A 19,580-nucleotide genomic window follows, 5' to 3' on the forward strand; every position below is an offset into this window, starting at 1 on the left:
CCAGCGTCGCCACAATCTTGTCCAGATCTGGACCGAAGAGAACTTCTCTGTTAAGGGCAACGCCTCCAAACCCTTTTTGGAGTCAGCGTCCGCCTTCCAGGATCGCAACCACAAGGTGCGACGAGCAGCCATCGCTGCTGAAGAAATTCGAGACACCAGTGTGCTAATGTCTAAGGCCACCTCGTTGATATAAGTGGCCGAATCACGGAGATTACCAATCAACTCCGTTTGTTCGGCCGGACAGTCGGAATCAAAGGACGCCTCCAATGAATCCGACCAGCGCTCCATCGCTCTGGCAACCCAGCAAATGGCCATAGCCGGCCGCGCTACCCCCCCCCCCCCCGCAAGGGAATAAGCGGACTTCAGGCAGATCTCCACCTTGCGGTCCGTAGCATCCTTAAAGGAGGACATGGATGGCATCGGTAATGTGGCACTACGGACAAGACGTGTCACATGAGAATCCACCTGTGGAGGGGATTCCCACTTAGCAAAATAATTATCCGCGAACGGATAAGCCACCGCCAGGCACCTCTGCGGCTTGTATCGCTTGCCAGGCTGTTTCCACGCCTCCTCTAAATGGTCCATTAACTGACCCGAAAGAGGAAAGACTGTGGCGCCACCCTTCACATCCTTAAAAAAGGCATACTTGGATTTAGCAGCTGGGGGAACTTCGTCCTCAAGCACCAAGGCTGTGCGGACTGCCCGAATAAGTCCAGGAATATATACCTTGGACCTAGCGTCAGCGTCTTTAGTAAGGAGAGGTTAGGTTCCTGATCGTAAGGATCCAGAATCTCCCCATCATCAGACGTCCCTTCGTCATCCTCATAAGGAGCAGACAGACGCCACCGGCCGTTTATGCAGCCGCATCACAGTCTCCCCCTGCAACACATCCGACAAGTGCTGTACAGAACTCGTCAGGGAGTTAACCCACGCCGGCTCCTGAGAAACCGGGAGAGGGGAATAGGGAGACTGCGGGGTACCACCAATGTCTTGGGAAACCCAGCATGGGTGACGACACCACTGACTGCTGGGACAAACCCATCTGTGTAAACGCAGGCTGCGGAGCTAACTGGCCCACTAAGGTTGTAAGCGCCTGAGCGAAACAAGCCCAGGGCGGCTCCTGTACCGGTGCTGTAACCGTAATAGGCCGCACCATCGACAAACACTGCCGGCAGAGGCCCTCCGCGCTACCCTCCCCCTCCTCTAAAGGTACTTTACACGTAGTACACTGTAGCCGGAGAGGAAAATCACTTTCAGACATGATGGTACTAAGTATGTGACCCCTCTCACCAATTGTATTTTAAAGAGGTGAGAGACCACCCTGCAGCACTGCACCGCAAGGGCTTAGCAGAAAGAACAGGGACAGTAATAAAGCTGACAGTCAGAATAGAAGATACAGGCAGCAGCGCTAGCACAGTCACATACAATGCAAAGAAAATCAATTCCTGCACTAACCAGCGCTGATCACTCAATTACGCAGACACAGGGTCTGGTAGGACACAGCGCTGCATACACAGACCTGACCACAGCGGAGGAGAGGTATGCGGGGGGACCCAGACCAAGATGCTTCCTTCCAGGCTTCCAGCAGCGTTCACCATGCGTTCAGGAAGATGGCCGCCGAGGAGCAGAGAGAAGCTGGCCTGGGGGAGGAGCGCTGCCACAGGACCAGTCGGCAGAGTGCAGAGAGGGCTGTGTGCAGCGGGGGAGGCGCCAGCTGTGAGACAGGGAAGGCGCGCGCTCCCCTGGCATGCATTTAACCCCCGGGACGCCGCAGCGCTAACGCTCTGCTGCAGTCCGCTGTCCCAGGGGGGTAGTGGAAGCGCAGGTTCTTACCTGGCTCCACGCTGCAGCCAGTCCCCAGGGAGCCCCCTGCCTGGGGACTCTGGACCATGTAACAGCGGAGACCCACCGCGGGACCCCGCTGCTTACCTTGCTGTTCCCCTTGAATCCGGCCATGGTCCGGAACATCTGGGGTCAGCGCTAGCTGTGACCCCAGATGCTCACCAGCATCCCCGGATCGGTACCGGCGTTCTGGTACCGGCGGGGGTGTAGGGAAGACAGCATGGACGTCAGGACTGACTGTCCATGCTGTTCATCCAGATGTGCAGCCACAGCTGCATGCAGAAAAGCTTCAGGGGCTCTTCTTAGCCCCCACTCCAACAGGTGCACCAGACTCCGGCCGGGCACCAAACTAAACTGAGGTGCCTTGGCTCGGGGGCGGGGTATAGGAGGGGGACCCTAGTGCATCCTGGGAGGCTGAAAGCTTAACTCTATGGTGCCCGATGACTGACGTCATCACCTATACCCCAAGGTATCCTGTGGATACCCTATGGACCCTGAAGTAGAAATGGGTATTTTGTTATTTACTTCTAGTTCTTTGCTCTCTTCCAGGTTTTCCTAATGCCAGTGGCCCCAGTATGCATATCACAGTGAGGACTTAGCAACAGTCTCATGATAAAACTAAACAAGGCCGCCGACAGCAGCTTTTGGGCAAGTAGTACGTTATTTACGACAGCTCCGTTTCTCATTCAGCGATCTGGACGCATTTTGTGCAGCTTAATGTACGGATGAAGCCAGGCATAAATCCATACAAGATAGGAAAGTAGGGCAAAGAGTCAGAGAGGAGGAAACGCAACTTACCGTGTGCCTCCACGTCATACTCCTCTCCTTCAAAGTCATCATCAGAGTCCTCGTCCTCGATGTCTGGGTGCAGGGCTTGGCACTCACACATTGCAGCGAACATCTCTCCTACTGAAATGAAAAGCACATTTACAAGCATATAACCCTGTTTTATCACGTCAGTATGTCCAGCCACAAAACAAACGTCAGCAGAAGAACCCCCCCCCCCCCTAACTATTAAAGATGTTCAGGGTAGATGAAGTATGATTAAACACAAACTATCTACAGTCAATTTAAAGGTTATTCGATAAATCGAATATTTCTATGCACTGAAAACCAGGTTAAAGAAAAGGGTGATTAACAAAGTTTCCCGACCCCCTTCCCCCTCCCCAAAAAATGAAGTGCTTGAATGAGGTTAAACTTAAAGATTGTAGTGTCCCGAGTTCTTCATATATTTAAAGTATCTGAAGACTTCGTTGCCATCTAGTTCTTGCCGAAGTGAAGAAGTAGGCAGTCACATGGAATAAGAAAGCAAGAATGTAAGAGCAAGAAGCAAGAATGTAAGAGAGCTACTTAGATGTTACAGAACGGCTTCCCGGGTAACAACAAATGCTCGTCCATGCTAACAGTCTACCAATTTGTATACTTGAAGTTACATGTACAGCTGAGTTAGAACAACAGACTGGAAGCTTTAAAAAGGAGGGTGGAGCATGAAATCATTGTTCTTCCTCAGTTAACCATGGTTACCTCCAAGGAAATATGTGCAGTCATTATTGCTGTGCACAAAAAGGGCTTCACAGGCAAGTATATTGCTGCTAGTAAGATTGCACCAAAATCAACCATTTATCGGATCATCGAGAACTTCAATAGTTGTGAAGGCAGCTTCAGGGCGCCCAAGAACGTCCAGCAAGCGCCAGGACAGTCTCCTAAAGTGGATTCAGCTGCGGGACCAGGGCATCACCAGTGCAGAGCTTGCTCAGGAATGGCAGCAGGCAGGTGTGACTGCATCTTCACACACAGTGAGGTGAAGACTTTTGGAGGACGGCCTGGTGTCAAGAAGAGCAGCAAACAAGCCACTTCTCCCCAGGAAAAAACATCAGGGACAGACTGATGTTTTGCAAAAGGTACAGGGATTGGACTGCTGAGGACTCGGGTAGAGTTATTCTCTCTAATGAATCCCCTTTCAGATTGTTTGGGGCATCTGGAAAAACACTTGTCCGAAGAAGGAAGGTGAGCGCTACCATCAGTCCTGTGTCATGCCAACAGTAAAGCATCCCGAGACCATTCATGTGTTGGGGTTGCTTCTCAGCCAAGGGAGTGGGATCACTTGCCTGAGAACACAGCCATTTATTAAGAATGGTACCAAAACATCCTCCAAAAGCAACTTCTCCCAACCATCCAAGAACAGTTTGGTGACGGACAATGCCTTTTCCAGCATGATGGAGCACCTTGCCATAAGACAAAAGTGATAACTAAGTGGCTCTGGGAAACAAAACATCAAAATTTTGGGTCCATGGCCAGGAAACACTCCAGACCTTAATCCCATTGAGAACTTGTGGTCAATCCTCAAGAGGCGGACAAACACCCACTCGTCCCTTCTCCGTCTGCTCGCTATGACTGAGTGCTGAAGTCGGCCCAAATGCCCACAAGACTGATCAGTTCTGTGCGTCCGCTAGGTTGTCGTTCAATTATTATTAAACTTTATTTATATGGCACCACAGACAAGTGGTCTGCAGCGCCGTACAGAGGGCAAAACAAGACGACCGTATAATACTACAGTGGGACAAGTAACAATACAAATCTCAGTTACACTCATATGAAAACGTGCTCTGTCGCCGGACAGTGAAACCATTCCGCACTTGCAATCTCCACGCGCATATGATAAGGCGTATGCGCCGTCAGCAGCTTCTTTCTACATCTACGAGCTCCACCCAACGCAGGCCCATTAGATCTAGCTCTGCTGGCTCTTTATCTACTCCCATTGTCCAGCTGTTTAAGTTTACTGCATACAATTCCTCTTAAATGTGTCCTTCGCTAAAATCTTACATAAACGGTTTGCTTTAATATACTTGCTGACTAACATCTTACACAATCTTTTCATCCCATTGATATCAAATATATAATGGACATTAAATGGATTCTCATGCAGTATTAGAGCAAAGGGCACAAATGAAAACATCCCAGCCGGTTACTGTACCATTTACACGTACAATCGGATTTATCTTCAGGAACAAAACGGACTTCTGTGATTGGCTCCTCGTCGTCATCATCATCATCGCTACTCTCATCTTCCCCCTCGGCTTTCATCTTTGCTTCTTTTCCATCATTATCTACAACATTTGCTGTAAAGAAATAAGTGCATAGTTTTCCTGAACAAGCAGCATCGTATATGGCTACCCCACAGATCGGCCTCACCAAACGGATGGTGCAAAGGCAGCACAGCAGCCCCCATTACCATAATGGTGGAGAGGATTAAGTTGTATGAGAAAGATCTACGTTTGGGGATAATATTTATGCGTTTGAAAGTGGAAGGGTCCTTTAAAAAAAAAACAAAAAAAAAAAACAGCATTAGATAGAGCAGCCTTAGAGAGAATTCAATTGTTTGCGACGGAGCACTTCAATTGTTGCGGTGTTCGGGTGCGATAGTAGTCGGCACTTCTGCTTGCCAGCTCCTGAGGTGGCGAGCAGAAATGCGCGATAATTCCGTGTTTGGGCGCATTAACCAGGACTCTAGATGGGTTTAGCAGTTTTAAGAGGCTAAACCCTGTCTAATTAGGCGCAACAAGCGCGATAATTAATGGGCGTCCAAAAACAATTGAATGGCACCATTGAGCGCCTATTACCACTTCTAAAAAGAAAAATAAATAAAATCGCCCCCCTCCCATGATCTTCTAACACATTCCAGTATGGACACTTCCAGCCTTATAAGCAAAAGTGATAAGACAGACACCTCACATAAGTGACAGAGGATTTTATGAACACTTAAAGCCACTTCTATACCTTGATTTATTTTCATACAGATAAACGGTTTTCCAACTTTTACAGAATAGTAAACAACTTCAAAGTGGGCAGTAAATCAATTGATGTCCCTTAATACCATTAAACCAAAAATATACACTATGAGCCTATAATGGATTTAATGTTTGAATATCAGGTGTAGAGTAATTTCATTTTTTTAAAGGGAAAGGATAAAATTATATTAATGTTCCACAATTTCTTGCAGAATTTCTTACACACAAGGACGTAGGGCTCGATTCAATTCAGCGCACTGTTTGGTCCGGCAGTTGCCAGTTAAGACTGAGAATGGCGGTTCTCGCGACTTAACCTGGGTGTTTAGTCGCAAGAACCGGCATTCACTGACAAAGTGCTGGCCGCGAGGCTGTTAGCGCCGCACTAACCTGGAAAACAGCTTGCGGCCTGCACCTCAGTCCGATTTCTCCTCGCACCCTCAGGAAGGTGCGAGAAGAAGTCCTTTAGTCGGACCAAACAGCACGCCGAATTGAATAGCTCTAGGAGCTCCGTTCCTGGGATATTCAGCATCGCACTGCATTGAGTCCTTAGACTGCAAAGCGCAGATTTTCCAAATAGACATTAAACTGGCCGGTGGGACTATGTTAAATTCTGCTCATGGCTCTGTGCATAATGATCATAATATAATATGGTCAACAATAATAAGAGTTATGGTATAACATACCTTAGTTAACTCTCTTTCTTCGAGGTCCATAGGGTCCACAGGAACTACCTTGGGGTATGTAGTTGGAGTAATCCATTGTACCAAACAGCTACAGTTTTGTAGCTCCCAGCATGCATAGAGCCCCCTCCCTATATACCCTGCCCCCAGCCACAGACATTCAGATTGTAAACAAGCCTAACGGCAAGACCGGAAAGTGGAAAAGTACAAGAAACAAAAACAGAGGGAATCAGTGTCACTAAAGAAAAGAACAGATCCCAACTGTGCGTCAGGGTGGGTGCCCTGTGGACAATCGAAGAAAAAGTTAACTTAGGTATGTTATACCATAACTCTTATTTTCTTCAGGATCCACATGAACTACCTTGGGAATGTCCTAAAGCAGTTTCCTTAAGGGTGGGGACGCTCCTGAGCAGAAAGGAGAATCCGCCACCCAAAGGAAGCATCCTGGGAGGCAACAGTATCAAATGCATAGAATTTGATGAAAGTGTGGACCGAAGACCAAGTCGCCTAACTGCATAATTGTTCTGAAGGTATGCCCACGACGGTACCACAGACAGAGTAGAATGTGCTGTCATCGTGTTCGGAAGCGGTAGTATACACATGAAAAATAGTCATATGCAGCCACCGAGCCAGAGTCTGCTTGTTAGCTGACCAGCCTCGCTTATGAAAGTCATATAACACGAAAAATACATCCGATTTTCTGATAGAGCTGGTACGATCCACGTAGATACAAAGAGCTCGAACCACCTCCAGTGACGTATCACCTACAAAAAGGCCAGAAGACTGAAAGGCTGGGACTACAATTCCCTCATTTATATGAAAAAAAGAGATACCACCTTTGGGAGGTAGCCTGCCCTTGTATGGAGGACAGCTCTATTCTGGTGAAAAACGTTAAAAAAAAAAAAAAGGAGGAGCGACATGAAAGTGCTGCCAAATCAGAAACTCTGCGAGCTGAGATAACCAGGAAAAAAAGCATATTCGCTGTCAACCATTTGATGTCCACTGTGTATAAGGGTTAAAGGAGGGGCCTGCAGCGCCCTGAGAACCAAGGATCAATCTCACGATGCCTCCGGAGGGACAAACGATTTAAGTCTAGTCCAGCATGAAGAAAAGCAAGCACTCGAGAGACCCTAAACTTTAGGGTCATATTTGCCAAGGCTTCCTTGCCCTAAGCATCATCTGGATCACAGAAGTAGAAAAACCTTTGGCCTTTAAAAGACAGAAGACTCAAGAGCCATGCTGTCAAAGCCAGCCAAGGTAGATCCGGATATAGGCAGGTACCCTGCACTAGCAAATCTGGCCGTAGAGGAAGTGGATTGTCTAAGGATAGATATGTCAGATCGGTGAACCAATGTCTCCTGGGCCAGGCAGGAGCCATTAATATCATCCCGCCGCCTTCTTGCTTGACTTTTCTGACAACCCTTGGGAGGAGGGAGATCGGAGGACACAGGAATGCCAACCTGAAGTCCCACCTCAGCGCCAAAACATCCACGAAGGTGCCTGAGGGGTCCCTTGTTCTGGACCCATACCTGGGGACCTTGTGGTTGCGACGTGACGCAACCACAAGGTAGACAAGTGGTAGTCCCCACTTGTCTACCCGGCACTGAAAGACGTCCGGACTAAGAGCCCATTCTCCGGAGTGTATGTCCTGACGACTTCAAAAATCCGCTTCCCAGTTGAGGATTCCTGGGATGAATATGGCAGAGATTGCTGGAATATGACCTTCTGCCCAAACCAGAATGTTTGTCACTTCCCTCATAGCTGCCGGACTTCGTGTGACTCCCTGATGATTGAGGTAGGCCACTGCGGTTGAGTTGTCGGACTGAATCTGGACAGGCCTGCCGTGAAGGAGGTCCTGCGCCTGAACGAGCACCCTGTGCACTGCACGAAGCTCCAAAATATTTATGGGTAGGTGACCTTCCTGAGCTGTCCATCTTCCCAGTAAGGTGTCATGACCTGTCACCACGGCCCATCCTTGCAGACTTGCATCTGTGGTGAGGAGCACCCAATCTGGGATCCATGATGGGCACCCCGTGTCTAAAATGAGTCGTCTGTAGCCACCTTGCCAGGGAGAGGTGAACTTCTGGCGAAATGCGGATCATTTAAGACTATCAGATGGTACCGACCATCCCAATGAAGCAGAATCCATCGTTGCAGAGTCCTGGAATGGAACTGGGCATAAGCCACCATGTCGAAGGTGAATACCATGGACCCCAGTACCTGCATTGCTAAGTGAACTAATACCTTCTGCTTGCGGAGCAGTTTGCGTACCCGTACTTGTAGGGCAGCAATCTTGTCTACTGGTAAAAGAATCCTTTGACCCAGAGAATCCAGCAGCGCCCCCCAAACGTACCATCTGCTGAGTTGAAGAAAGAGAAGATTTTTTTTCCCAAATTGCTTATCCAGCCGTGTTCCTGCAGACAGGCAACGGTCATTTGGAGATGGTGCAGTAAAACTTCCGGAGATTGTGCCAATATTAGGAGGTTGTCCAAGTATGGTAGTATCCGTCTGCTTGTCGCCTGAGATGAGCCGCCATGACTGCCATTATCTTGGTAAATACCCGAGGTTCTGTAGACAGACCGAAGGGCAGAGCCTGGAACTGGTAATGTTGCTGACCCACCGCAAAAATCAAAGTTTTGGTGAGATCGAGCAATAGGTACATGCAGATATGCATCCTGTATGTCTAGGGAAACCATGAAATTTCCAGGCTCCATTGCCAGCATAATTGATCGTAGGGTTTCCAAGCAGAATTTGGGTACATGGATGAATTTGTTGAGAGATTTAGAATAGGGCGATGAGACCCATTTGGTTTCAAAACCAGAAACAAAATTTAATCCGCCTTCCTGTTTCCTACTGTCGCGCTAACACTTAGTAACTGGGATTCGCTCAATAAAAAAAACGAAACCGTTAGTCACACCCTACTCCTCTGACTTCCATTTGGAATAATCCTGCATTCCCTCCGGGCCTATCTCCTGTAATGGCTCGTCCTTCGATTTCAGCCAGCATTACAAGGTTTCGCCATATTGTCGGGGCATTCTCTCATGTCCTTCGCGGATATTCGAGAAAAAACATGGGATCCCCAACACACTACATTACCAATACCTACAAATCCGCCATTTTGTCACTTCATCTTCCCCTGCTCCCTCCTCACCCAATCCCACCCCATTAGAAAGATGATGAATTAATAGATTTAGTGACAAGGGGTCCTTCTCATTCATATACCACTCGATCCCGGCATTGAAGTCTCCCCCACTCGAGGCACATGAACAGGCCTGGGAATCAGATCTGGGCTTACCCCTTGGTGAGGAAGTTTGGGATGCTATACGTTTAGCGGTCTCAAAGTGCTCTATTAGTGTGGCCATCCGAGAGGATTACTATAAGTTATACACCAGGTGGTACTTGGTTTCAGAACATCTCCATCAGTTTTATCATAAATCCTCTCATTTATGCTGTTGTGGTCAAATAGGAACATTTTTCCACACTTGGTGGACCTGCCCCCTAATTGTCCCATTTTGGTGCATGGGTCGCACTTTGCTCTCCCAACTTATTAGCCTTGCGACTACTCCCACCCCTGCCAAATCTGTTAATCTACGCTCCGATAGATTGCATCTCCAATGCCTCCAATAAACTAGCTCTTCATATATCAGAAACAAATTTGAATAATAACTCCTTCCCTGTTGTGTCACAGGAACGGGAATTATAACCCCTGACTTCAGGAGGGCACAAATAGCCTCTAGGGAGGACCAAGGCCTTGACTGGGTCTGGAGGCAGAGTTGTACAAAAAAAATAAACAAAACAACTTCTGAGGGGGATGCCTCAGGAACGTGAATGCGCATCTATGAGAGACCACTTCTCGAACCCAAGCATCCATAGTGGTCTGATGCCAGGGGGTAATAAAACTGGAGAAGTCTGCCTCCTACCCTGAGATCCCCAGGGGGAGGCCCGCTCAATCAGGCAGCGGGCTTAACATCCAGCTTGGAGGCTTGACGTTTGATTGACCAAGATTTCCTGGTCTGTCTTCCTGTGGGAAATATCCGGTCTAGAAAAAGACTGTCCTTTTGCCCTTCCTTGCGGGTGAAAGGACCGAAAGGGAGTCTTATACTTAGGGGTAAACATTGGAGGGCAACCCTGCGATTTTAGATGCTGCCAGCACAGTCACTAGGTTATCCAATTCCAGCCCAAACAGTACTTTCCCGACAAAAGGTAAAGACTCAAGGGCTCTCTTGGACCCTGCACCGACCTTCCAGGTCCTTAGCCACAGGGTCCTCCGAGCAGCCACTGAGGTTGCCGATACTTTAGAAGCCAGAATATCTGCATCAATAACTGTTTCCCCAACATATGCAGCTGCTTCTCGCATTTGGCAGATATAAGACAGCTGTTCTCTGGTAGCATCTGGCATACTATCTTCCAGAGACGTTGTCCATTCCTCCATAGCCTTAGCCACCCATGCTACGGCCATAGCCGGCCTGGTAATAGCTCCAGATGATGAGAAAACTTTTTTTAAATCAGTTTTTTTTATCTGTAGCCTCCTTAAGAGAGGATGCAGCCGGGATAGGTAATGTAGAGCTCCGGACTAATCTTGTCACGAGCGTCTACCGGTGGAGGAACTTCCCCATTTGCTACACTCACCAGGTAAAAATGGGTACCGAGAAATGAAATTCTTTGTTGCATGGAAACGCCTATCTGGAGTATTCCATGCTTCAGGCATGAACTCAGTCAGTTGTTCAGACTGAGGGTAATAATCCTTTGCCACGTTCTGACACCTAAAAACCGGCTTCTTTGATTTAGGCAGAACCTCCGCTTCCTCTATTCTTGGGACAGATCCAACTGCTCTTACCAGAGGGGGGACATCTACTGAGGATTGGTGGTCTCCCTCAATCGAGTAAGAACCGGAACTGAGTATCAGAGTCTGATGATGATGCCAGGTGAGGATACTGAGGCAATGCCTGAAGGGATGCGCTCTTATTCTTTTGCTTTACCACCACTGGTCTATTCGCTTGTATTACCTGCTGAGTGGCTATAGACTGTAGCATACTCTGACTAGAGCAAGCATAAGTATCAAACCAAAAAGGATTCATGTGAGACATATACATAGATGGATGTACAGTAACCATTGTGGGTACCCTATAGAGGGATGCAGCACCGTTGCAGGCGCCTGTGAAGCTGCTGCACTAAAAAGACAAGACCCGAGACCACAAGGTCACCCAAGGTGGTTCTTGTGCAGGTGCACCAGAATGTAGAAGAGGCCGTTTACAACAGGCCCTACATAAACCATCTTGCACAAAATCCTGTTCTGACAGGCCTGCCAAACAGGATCTACATGATACCAGCTTAGGAGGCTCAACCTCCTTCTTTCCTGTGATTTTACACATAAGTGTATCACAAGTATAAATGTAATGTGACCGTCTTCACAAGTAAAATGTGCAAGATTAGGAAAAACCCAACACACCTGTACAGAGGGATGAGGAGCAACAGTGATGGATATATCTGACAGTTCAGAAAATAAAGAGATGGTATCAATACAGCAGCTAGCGTTAAAGTCACATACAATGCAAATATATTACATATGCCAATGCAAATGGGCTCTGAATCAGCTGACCAAACACCCAGAGGCTTGGAAGGATATAGAGCACTGTATACCTGACCCAAGGGAGAGGCGTACAGGGAGACTGACCCACAACTCTGAGAACCAACAGCTTTCAGCAGCACACACTAGGTGAACTACAAGCGTCTCAGTACACGAGGTGGCCATAAATAACAAACCAGATGCGGGAACCTACACAGGAAGTTGCGTCTGGGTTGGGGGAGTAGCGGCTGGGGGAGAGCCCATCTCCCCATACCTGCGATTTTGACAAGCGGGTATGCTGGCCTCATAGCAAATAGACGCTTACTAGTGCATCTACTACCCATCCCCGGCGTCAGATGATAAGGTCCCGGCAGCCTTAGTGAGGCACTCTGATGAGCCCTTCACCCACAGTAGCCTCCGAGGCGTCTCCTACACCGGAAGCCAGGACTGCAGCGCACGATTCCCCGCAAGCAAGGAATCGCCTTACCTCGTCATCTCCTTGGATCCGATTGCAGTCCGGGCCCCAACGTCATTGCTAACTAAGCTTCGCTGAGTCCCTACGAAAACCCCCAAAGCCTGTTCAGGAGCTGGCGTTTCGGCATCAGCGGAGTTAGCAGGAGTCGTAGTACATGCGTCCCCTTGGATGCTTCTCCAAAAGCGAGGTTAGTATCATCAACCCAGTATATAATAAAAACCTAAGGTAAATCAACAAAATAAAAAAGCCTAGGACTGCCTAAGCAGGGACCCGCTGTTATAAAAGGTGCGTCTGGACACTTGCCGAGCACCAAAGAAAAAAAACTGAATGCCTGTGGCTTGGGGGCGGGGTATATAGGGAGGAGGCCCTATGCATGCTGGGAGCTTCAAAGCTGTAGCTGTTTGGTGCAATGGATTACTCCAACTACATACCCCAAGGTAGTTCCTGTGGACCCTGAAGAAGAAAATAAGATAAAATAACAACAAGGTTAAAATAGCACAAATGCTAATGCTCAACCCATTGGTATTGATTCAGCGAATCGGCCTTCCCCGCGAGTAAATGTGCGCATATGCTGCACTTGGGGTAGACCCAAACTCGCAGATTCTTGTTTGCTGCCCCCTAGGGGACCGTTAACATGCGTTATATTGGCTGTGTTATTAACTAGGACAGCGCACAGTCATACCTCCAAGCCTGGAGTTCACCATGACATAGAGATGCTCCTCAGGATAGGCTGCAGTGTCCCTGGAAATGGCGTGCAGACTGATCGAGGGATATTCCAAGGAAAGGCCAAGTCCAGAACTATTAATCCAGGACAGCTGGCTGCAAGACAAGGAATGCAGGTGTGGAGGTGAATAATATATATGTGGAGCGTGTATCATATACATAATGCAATGAATCAGCATGGCGGTGATTCTAACACCATATACAGTGAATGATAGACTATAAAGGACAAAACAAAAATAATTTTACACAATCCCCACCCAGCCCAGGCTTACATCCATAATGGCCTGTTTATTGCGGTCTTAACAAACGGCAAAAAGTATCAAACCTTCTAAAGAGTAATGATGACAGCAAGTGGAGAGGTTTCCAGTAGCAACAAGTGAGCTTCTAGCTAACATTTATCAAGTACATTCTATAAAGTTATAGGTAGATGATTGGCTGCTATGGACAACTGCTCTAAGTTTTAAAAGTTGATATATTTATATCCAATTCTCCTCCTACAATGTAATAGTTATTAGTACCACAGTCTGGGCAGTAGCAGGACCTCACGGCAGCCTGGGGTCACGGGAAGGTATATTCCCCTTCAGTAGCCGTACCTGGAAGCGACGTGGGCTGAGGGCGGAAGTGCAGTTTCCTGCCCACACTGTCCAGCAAAAAAAATAAAGTTGTCCCCTCACAGGCTCGGTGTCTCGCTACATGGTTATATTCCCCCTCTATGCCCACTTGGATGGTAGGGAATGACGTTGGACACTGGCTGATGACGTCAGGGTACAGGAATTGAAGGGGATCTATACACTTCCCTGGCGCTCATACCCATGACAGCCAGCTCCTGCGCTCTCAACTAGGTCTGCTACTACAATTCCACCATAACAGAGCAGTAACACATAATAGTCAGTTCAGGAAGATAGCAACTATACACCAGTGATAATAAGGGTAACCGTTAGCTGCAAGAACACAGTCTGTACGCAACCTAGGCTCACACCCATGACACTATACTTTCTCCAAATGCAGCATTGCCTCCTGTTCTGTATAGCAATAATAATAAATAGGTGCAGGATCAGCCGGTCAGTAGGCAGCCCAGGCTCACACACCTGCCACTAGCAGAGATCTCCCCATATGTTAGGTCTCCCAGTACAATGTAGTAGAAATAATAAGAACAGTAATACAGGTGGAGGAAGACAGTCACTAGGCAGCCCAGGCTCACACCTTTGCCACTAGCTGTGCTAGCCCTATATGTCTCCAATAACAATGTAGTTATAATAATAGTAAGTCAGGTGCAGGAAGTGTCAGTGGCTCACCCCCTTTATACCACATGCTCTCTCCCAGTTGAATGCAGTAAAGGACACTTTAAAGCCAGGCTCATTCCTCCTGACACTAGATGTGCTCTCCCCATAGGTCATGTCTCCCAGTACAATACAGTTGTTTGTAGTCACTAGGCAGCCCAGGCTCATCCCCTGACACTAGCTGCGCTCTCTCCATAGGTCAGGTCTCCCAATACAATACAGTTGTAGTCACTAGGCAGCCCAGGCTCATCCCCTGACACTAGCTGCGCTCTCCCCATAGGGTTAGGACTAGACTATACAGCGCAGATGGACGTATGACGTCACACCCACGTGACCCGGCCTGAAAGGGGGAGGGGCGGGGATGCTAACGGGGGACCAAAAGTGTCCGCTCGCCACGCTTCGGGCACGGTGGCTCGCCACAAATATTTATTCCCCCTCTAAGCCCTAGTGGATGGTAACAAAGGAGCGGTCCTGCCTCCTGCAGCTGTCACGTGGTGGATACGTCACAGAGGTCCTTTCTCCAACTAGGAAATAGCAGCAACCCTCCCCATAGGTCAGGTCTCCCAGTACAATATAGTAATAGTCACTAGGCAGCCCAGGCTCACCCCCTGACACTAGATGTGCTCTCCCCATAGGTCAGGTCTCCCAGTACAATATAGTAATAGTCACTATGTAGCCCAGGCTCACCCCCTGACACTAGCTGTGCCCTCCCCATAGGTCAGGTTTCCCAGTACAATATAGTAATAGTCACTAGGCAGCCCAAGCTCACCCCCTGACACTACCTGTGCTCTCTCCATAAATCAGGTCTTGCAGTACAATACAGTAATAGTCACTATACAGGCTCATCCCCTGACACTAGCTGTGCTCTCCCCATAGGTCAGGTCTCCCAGTACAATACAGTAATAGTCACTAGGCAGCCCAGGCTCACCCCGACACTAGATGTGCTCTCCCCATAGGTCAGGTATCCCAGTACAATACAGTAGTAGTCACTAGGCAGCCCAGGCTCACCCCCTGACACTAGCTGCGCTCTCCCCATAGGTCAGGTCTCCCAGTACAATATAGTAATAGTCACTATGTAGCCCAGGCTCACCCCCTGACACTAGCTGTGCCCTCCCCATAGGTCAGGTTTCCCAGTACAATATAGTAATAGTCACTAGGCAGCCCAAGCTCACCCCCTGACACTACCTGTGCTCTCTCCATAAATCAGGTCTTGCAGTACAATACAGTAATAGTCACTATACAGGCTCATCCCCTGACACTAGCTGTGCTCTCCCCATAGGTCAGGTCTCCCAGTACAATACAGTAATAGTCACTATACAGGCTCATCCCCTGACACTAGCTGCGCTCTCCCCATAGGTCAGGTCTCACAGTACAATACAGTAGTAGTCACTAGGTAGCCCAGGCTCATCCCCTGACACTAGCTGCGCTCTCCCCATAGGTCAGGTCTCCCAGTACAATACAGTATTAGTCACTAGGCAGCCCAGGCTCACACCCTGACACTAGCTGCGCTCTCCCCATTACCTGTCGCTGATGTAGAGGGTTCCTGTCCCCAGCTTCTGGCCGCTCAGCACCGCCTCAGTCCCGGGCTGCAGCCGCCGCACCCCGTGCCCGGGAGGGGAGATAGGGGAGAGCAGCCGGACCGACATGATAGCGACGGGTGGAGAAAGGGGAGGAGACAGCAACTGCCAGTGCTCCGCCACCACGTGACCCACACCCCGAGCCGCCGGATATCCCCCCTCCCGCACTCCTCCGGAAGTGACGCTAGTGAGGGCGGAAGCCGGTCCAAGTGCCTGCCTGGTGCCTTTTCCCGCCCAGCCGCGGGAACCATGGCGACCACCTTTCCTGCAGGCCTAGCCGCTCTCACAGCTAGAGGGAGGACTGAGGGAAGGTGAGGTGGCTTGCTGGGACCTGTAGTTCCACCACAGCTGAAACCCATAAAATCACAGACATCATGTGATATATAATGTAACTAGATAATGTCTGTCAAAGAGATACATCCGTGTAACCTGGCGAGAGATGAGGTCAGGGCACAGGGTCAGGAGTAAAGCTGGACCCTGGACCTATTTGAGTTCCCTACGGAGACGGAAATATACGTAGATACAGAAAATAGGGGTTGCCATAGGTAACCGATGCATTGCTTACCAACTCTCTTAAATGTCAAGACCCTTGACTCAAAGGGCTCTCTGCTGGTCCCCTGAAAGGATTGGTCAGTCTCCCACCTGCCAGGCGGCCTGGGAGTCTGATGATGCAATTTGTATTGAATTGTGCCATCGTGCCCACTGTCTGCAAATTGCAGTAATTAGCGGCTTTGAACAGGAGCTGGTGGAGCCTAGAGATGGCCATTAGGTCAACCGTCGATGGCACCATTGGTGGTTAACCTCAAAGGTATGAAACCGTCAACAGAGGAACCGTCAGGACTGCCATCAGAAATTATGGGGCCCAGGACGGACCAAATAGGCATGCCACCCCCCATTTATACAAAGCACACCTCACAGCAACCCCCCCAGTAATCTCACAGCAAGTCGTCTGCCCCCCCCCCCCGGCCCTTCATAGCAAGGAGCCTGCCCACTACTTCCCTCCTGCCAAATTTACAGTCGCTGACAGGCTTGGCCGGGGGTCCGCTCCTACCATCGTGCAGCGGCCGCCCGCACCAACTACTATATCCCCTCCCTATCCAACGGCCTGCCGCTGCTGCCTTGTTTATGGCTGGCTGTGGCAGGCTGGCAAAGAGGATGTTCCCGGCTGCTCGATTGTGTTATAGGCTAACAGCACAGAGCAGGTCGGGAGCATCCTCTCTGCCTGCCTACCACAGCTGGCCATAAACAGGGCAGCAGGCGGGCGGTTGGAGGGATAGGGAGGGGATATAGTAGTGGGCGCAGGCAGCCACTGCGCGCTGGTAGGAGCGGACCCCCGGCCGAGCCTGTCAGTGACCGTAAGTTTGGCAGGGGGGAAGTAGTGGGCAGGCGGTAGGAGTTGCCGGCGGGCCCCGCGAGTGTCTGGCCCCGGCAGTCCCCCCCAGATGGCGGCCCTGGGAACTGTCGATGGTTTCACCCACTGATGGTCGTTCCTGCTGTGGGGCAGCAGGCCAATCAGAGGTGGAGACAGGGCTTCGAGGGTCACATTGTGGGGCAGATTTAGGCTCTGTGCTGGCATCAAGTACATAGAAAAAGATAACATCTGGAGCTCTGTACCATCAATGGCGGGGAATCCTTGGATTGCTAGCAAAACCAGTGGTTAACCATCGATGGTCGATGACCATCCTTAGTGGAGCCAAAATTATGCCATTGTAGTGCCGCACAAACTCCCTGCACTGCAGACATGGTTTCCCCTTCCGTAAGTGCCAGAGGGGGCTTTTTAAAAAAAAAAAGTAGACAACTGTTTTTGCATTTGATTCCAGGATTGCTTCTTTCCGATGTGTGGTCATGTAATACACCACAGGGAAAAGCATTGACTCAGCAGCAGCGCTCTTTTAAATGGTTTAAAATATACAGTATCTATGGTAAAAGATTAGTGTACCCCATGTTCTGAACTTAAGCCACTCTCTCTTCTGCGCAGGCGTCTGACTGTACCTTCAATGGGTCAAACTATTGAATGGTTTAGAAACGATGGTTACATGCTATCATTTGGCATGTAACAATGGCGGCGACACAGTAACCATTCAGTACCTCCTTACTAGTGACCATCTCTAGTCTTGAAGCTGCAAGTGTTTCCTCTTTGAAATTATATGGTTTTGAACTTATTTTTCCTTGTCAGAACCTACAAGGATATATTCTAATTTGACTACCCCCCCCCCCCCCCCAAAAGGAAATGAGCAGCTTTCATTGTTCACTTTGTAATGAGCTTAAGCTTTGACCTGTCACGGTTGCCATTATCATGCTATAGTGCACCTGTAGCCTATACAATAGTGATGCCACTTGTTTTCCTATGACTTAAAACTGACAACCCAATGAAGAAGTACAAAGAGCCAAGAAGGGCTAGTTGTTGGGGCACTTGATTTAAGAGTGCCCCAACAACTAGCCTTTCTTGGCTCTTTGTTTTTTGTACATGTTATATTTTGGGCTTTGGGAGCACCACCACCAACATGTTATGTCACAATCTCTAAATACAAAATGAAATATTGTTGGTTGTAAATTAATGCCGTAATAATATATGGTTCTGTGCGGTACCAAAAACCCCCCTGTTTTTTCAACCCAATGAAGAAGTCACTAATTGGTGGGATAGAAGTTAAGGCCCCTATACATTTGCAATATATTGAGCCAATTCTCCGATCCCCAGGCGCCGAGTATTGTCATCAATGAGATCGGGGATTTTTAACATGAAGAATTTCATTGATTCCCTGACGGATCGGTGATCATTGATGGACCCAGATTATTATTACTATACTTTATTTATATGGCGCCACAAGTGTCGACAGCGCCTTATAAAGTACATAAATCCATGAACAAGAAACTAGTGACTTACAGTACAATTCAATGCTGGACAAGGACATGGTTTGTACACATTACTGCATTAGCGATTATAACACTCAGAATAAGCAGCAGGGAGTCAGCAATCAAGTGGGAGTAAGGAGTAGAAGAAAATACAAAGAGAAGCACGAGGGAAGAGGGCCCTGCTAGTGAGAGTTTACATTCTAAAGGGGAGGGGCGGAAAAACAGGCGTGACGCAGATGGGGTAGACAGGGAGGAAAGCATGTAGTAGGTTAGGATGAGAGCAGATGGGCCTTGATGAAGTAGTGGGTCTTGAGAGCCCGTTTGAAGATTTGTAGAGAGGTGTAGAGCCTGATAGGGAGAAGGAGAGAGTTCCAAAGGTAGGGAGCAGCACGGGCAAAATCGTGGAGGTGGGAGTGAGAGGAAGTATTCAGTTGGCAGGACAGGCGGCATGCATTTGTTGTGAGAAGTGGACGGGCGGGAGTGTGAAGGGAGATGAGGTCAGAGATGTAAATGGTAGAGGATTGGGTGAGGGCTTTGTAGGGGAGTGTAAGAACCTTGAATTGGGTTCTGAAGGGGAATGGGAGCCAGTATAGGGCTTGAAGGAGAGGAAGATGAGCCGAGCAGCAGCATTGAGGACAGATTGGAGTAGAGAGAGGTGGGATTCTCGGAAGCCATATAGGAGGAGGTTTCAGTAGTCCAATCTGGAGATAACCAGTGAGTGAATAAGGGTTTTAGTAGCATCCAAAGTGAGAAAGGGTCTAATCCTGAAAATATTTTTGAGATGGAAACAGCAGGA

General features: G+C 48.8%; 1 protein-coding gene across 1 annotated transcript in view; it reads right to left on the reverse strand.

The window, feature by feature from the left end:
- The window catches only part of CLNS1A (chloride nucleotide-sensitive channel 1A), a 30,287-nt gene extending 14,176 nt beyond the window's left edge, over positions 1-16,111 (reverse strand). The window contains exons 1-4 of the mRNA XM_088473798.1: positions 15,876-16,111; positions 13,034-13,170; positions 4,830-4,961; positions 2,641-2,751 (exon numbers count right to left, since the gene is read on the reverse strand). Coding sequence (XP_088329924.1) covers positions 2,641-2,751; positions 4,830-4,961; positions 13,034-13,170; positions 15,876-16,000 — 505 coding nt within the window. The 5' untranslated portion in view covers positions 16,001-16,111. The remainder of the gene's footprint in view (positions 1-2,640; positions 2,752-4,829; positions 4,962-13,033; positions 13,171-15,875) is intronic.
- Positions 16,112-19,580: the final 3,469 nt, after the last annotated feature.

Source organism: Taudactylus pleione, unplaced genomic scaffold (genome assembly GCF_031769625.1).
Source record: "Taudactylus pleione unplaced genomic scaffold, aTauple2 ptg000140l, whole genome shotgun sequence".
In the NCBI taxonomy this organism is placed as follows: Eukaryota; Metazoa; Chordata; class Amphibia; order Anura; family Myobatrachidae; genus Taudactylus; species Taudactylus pleione.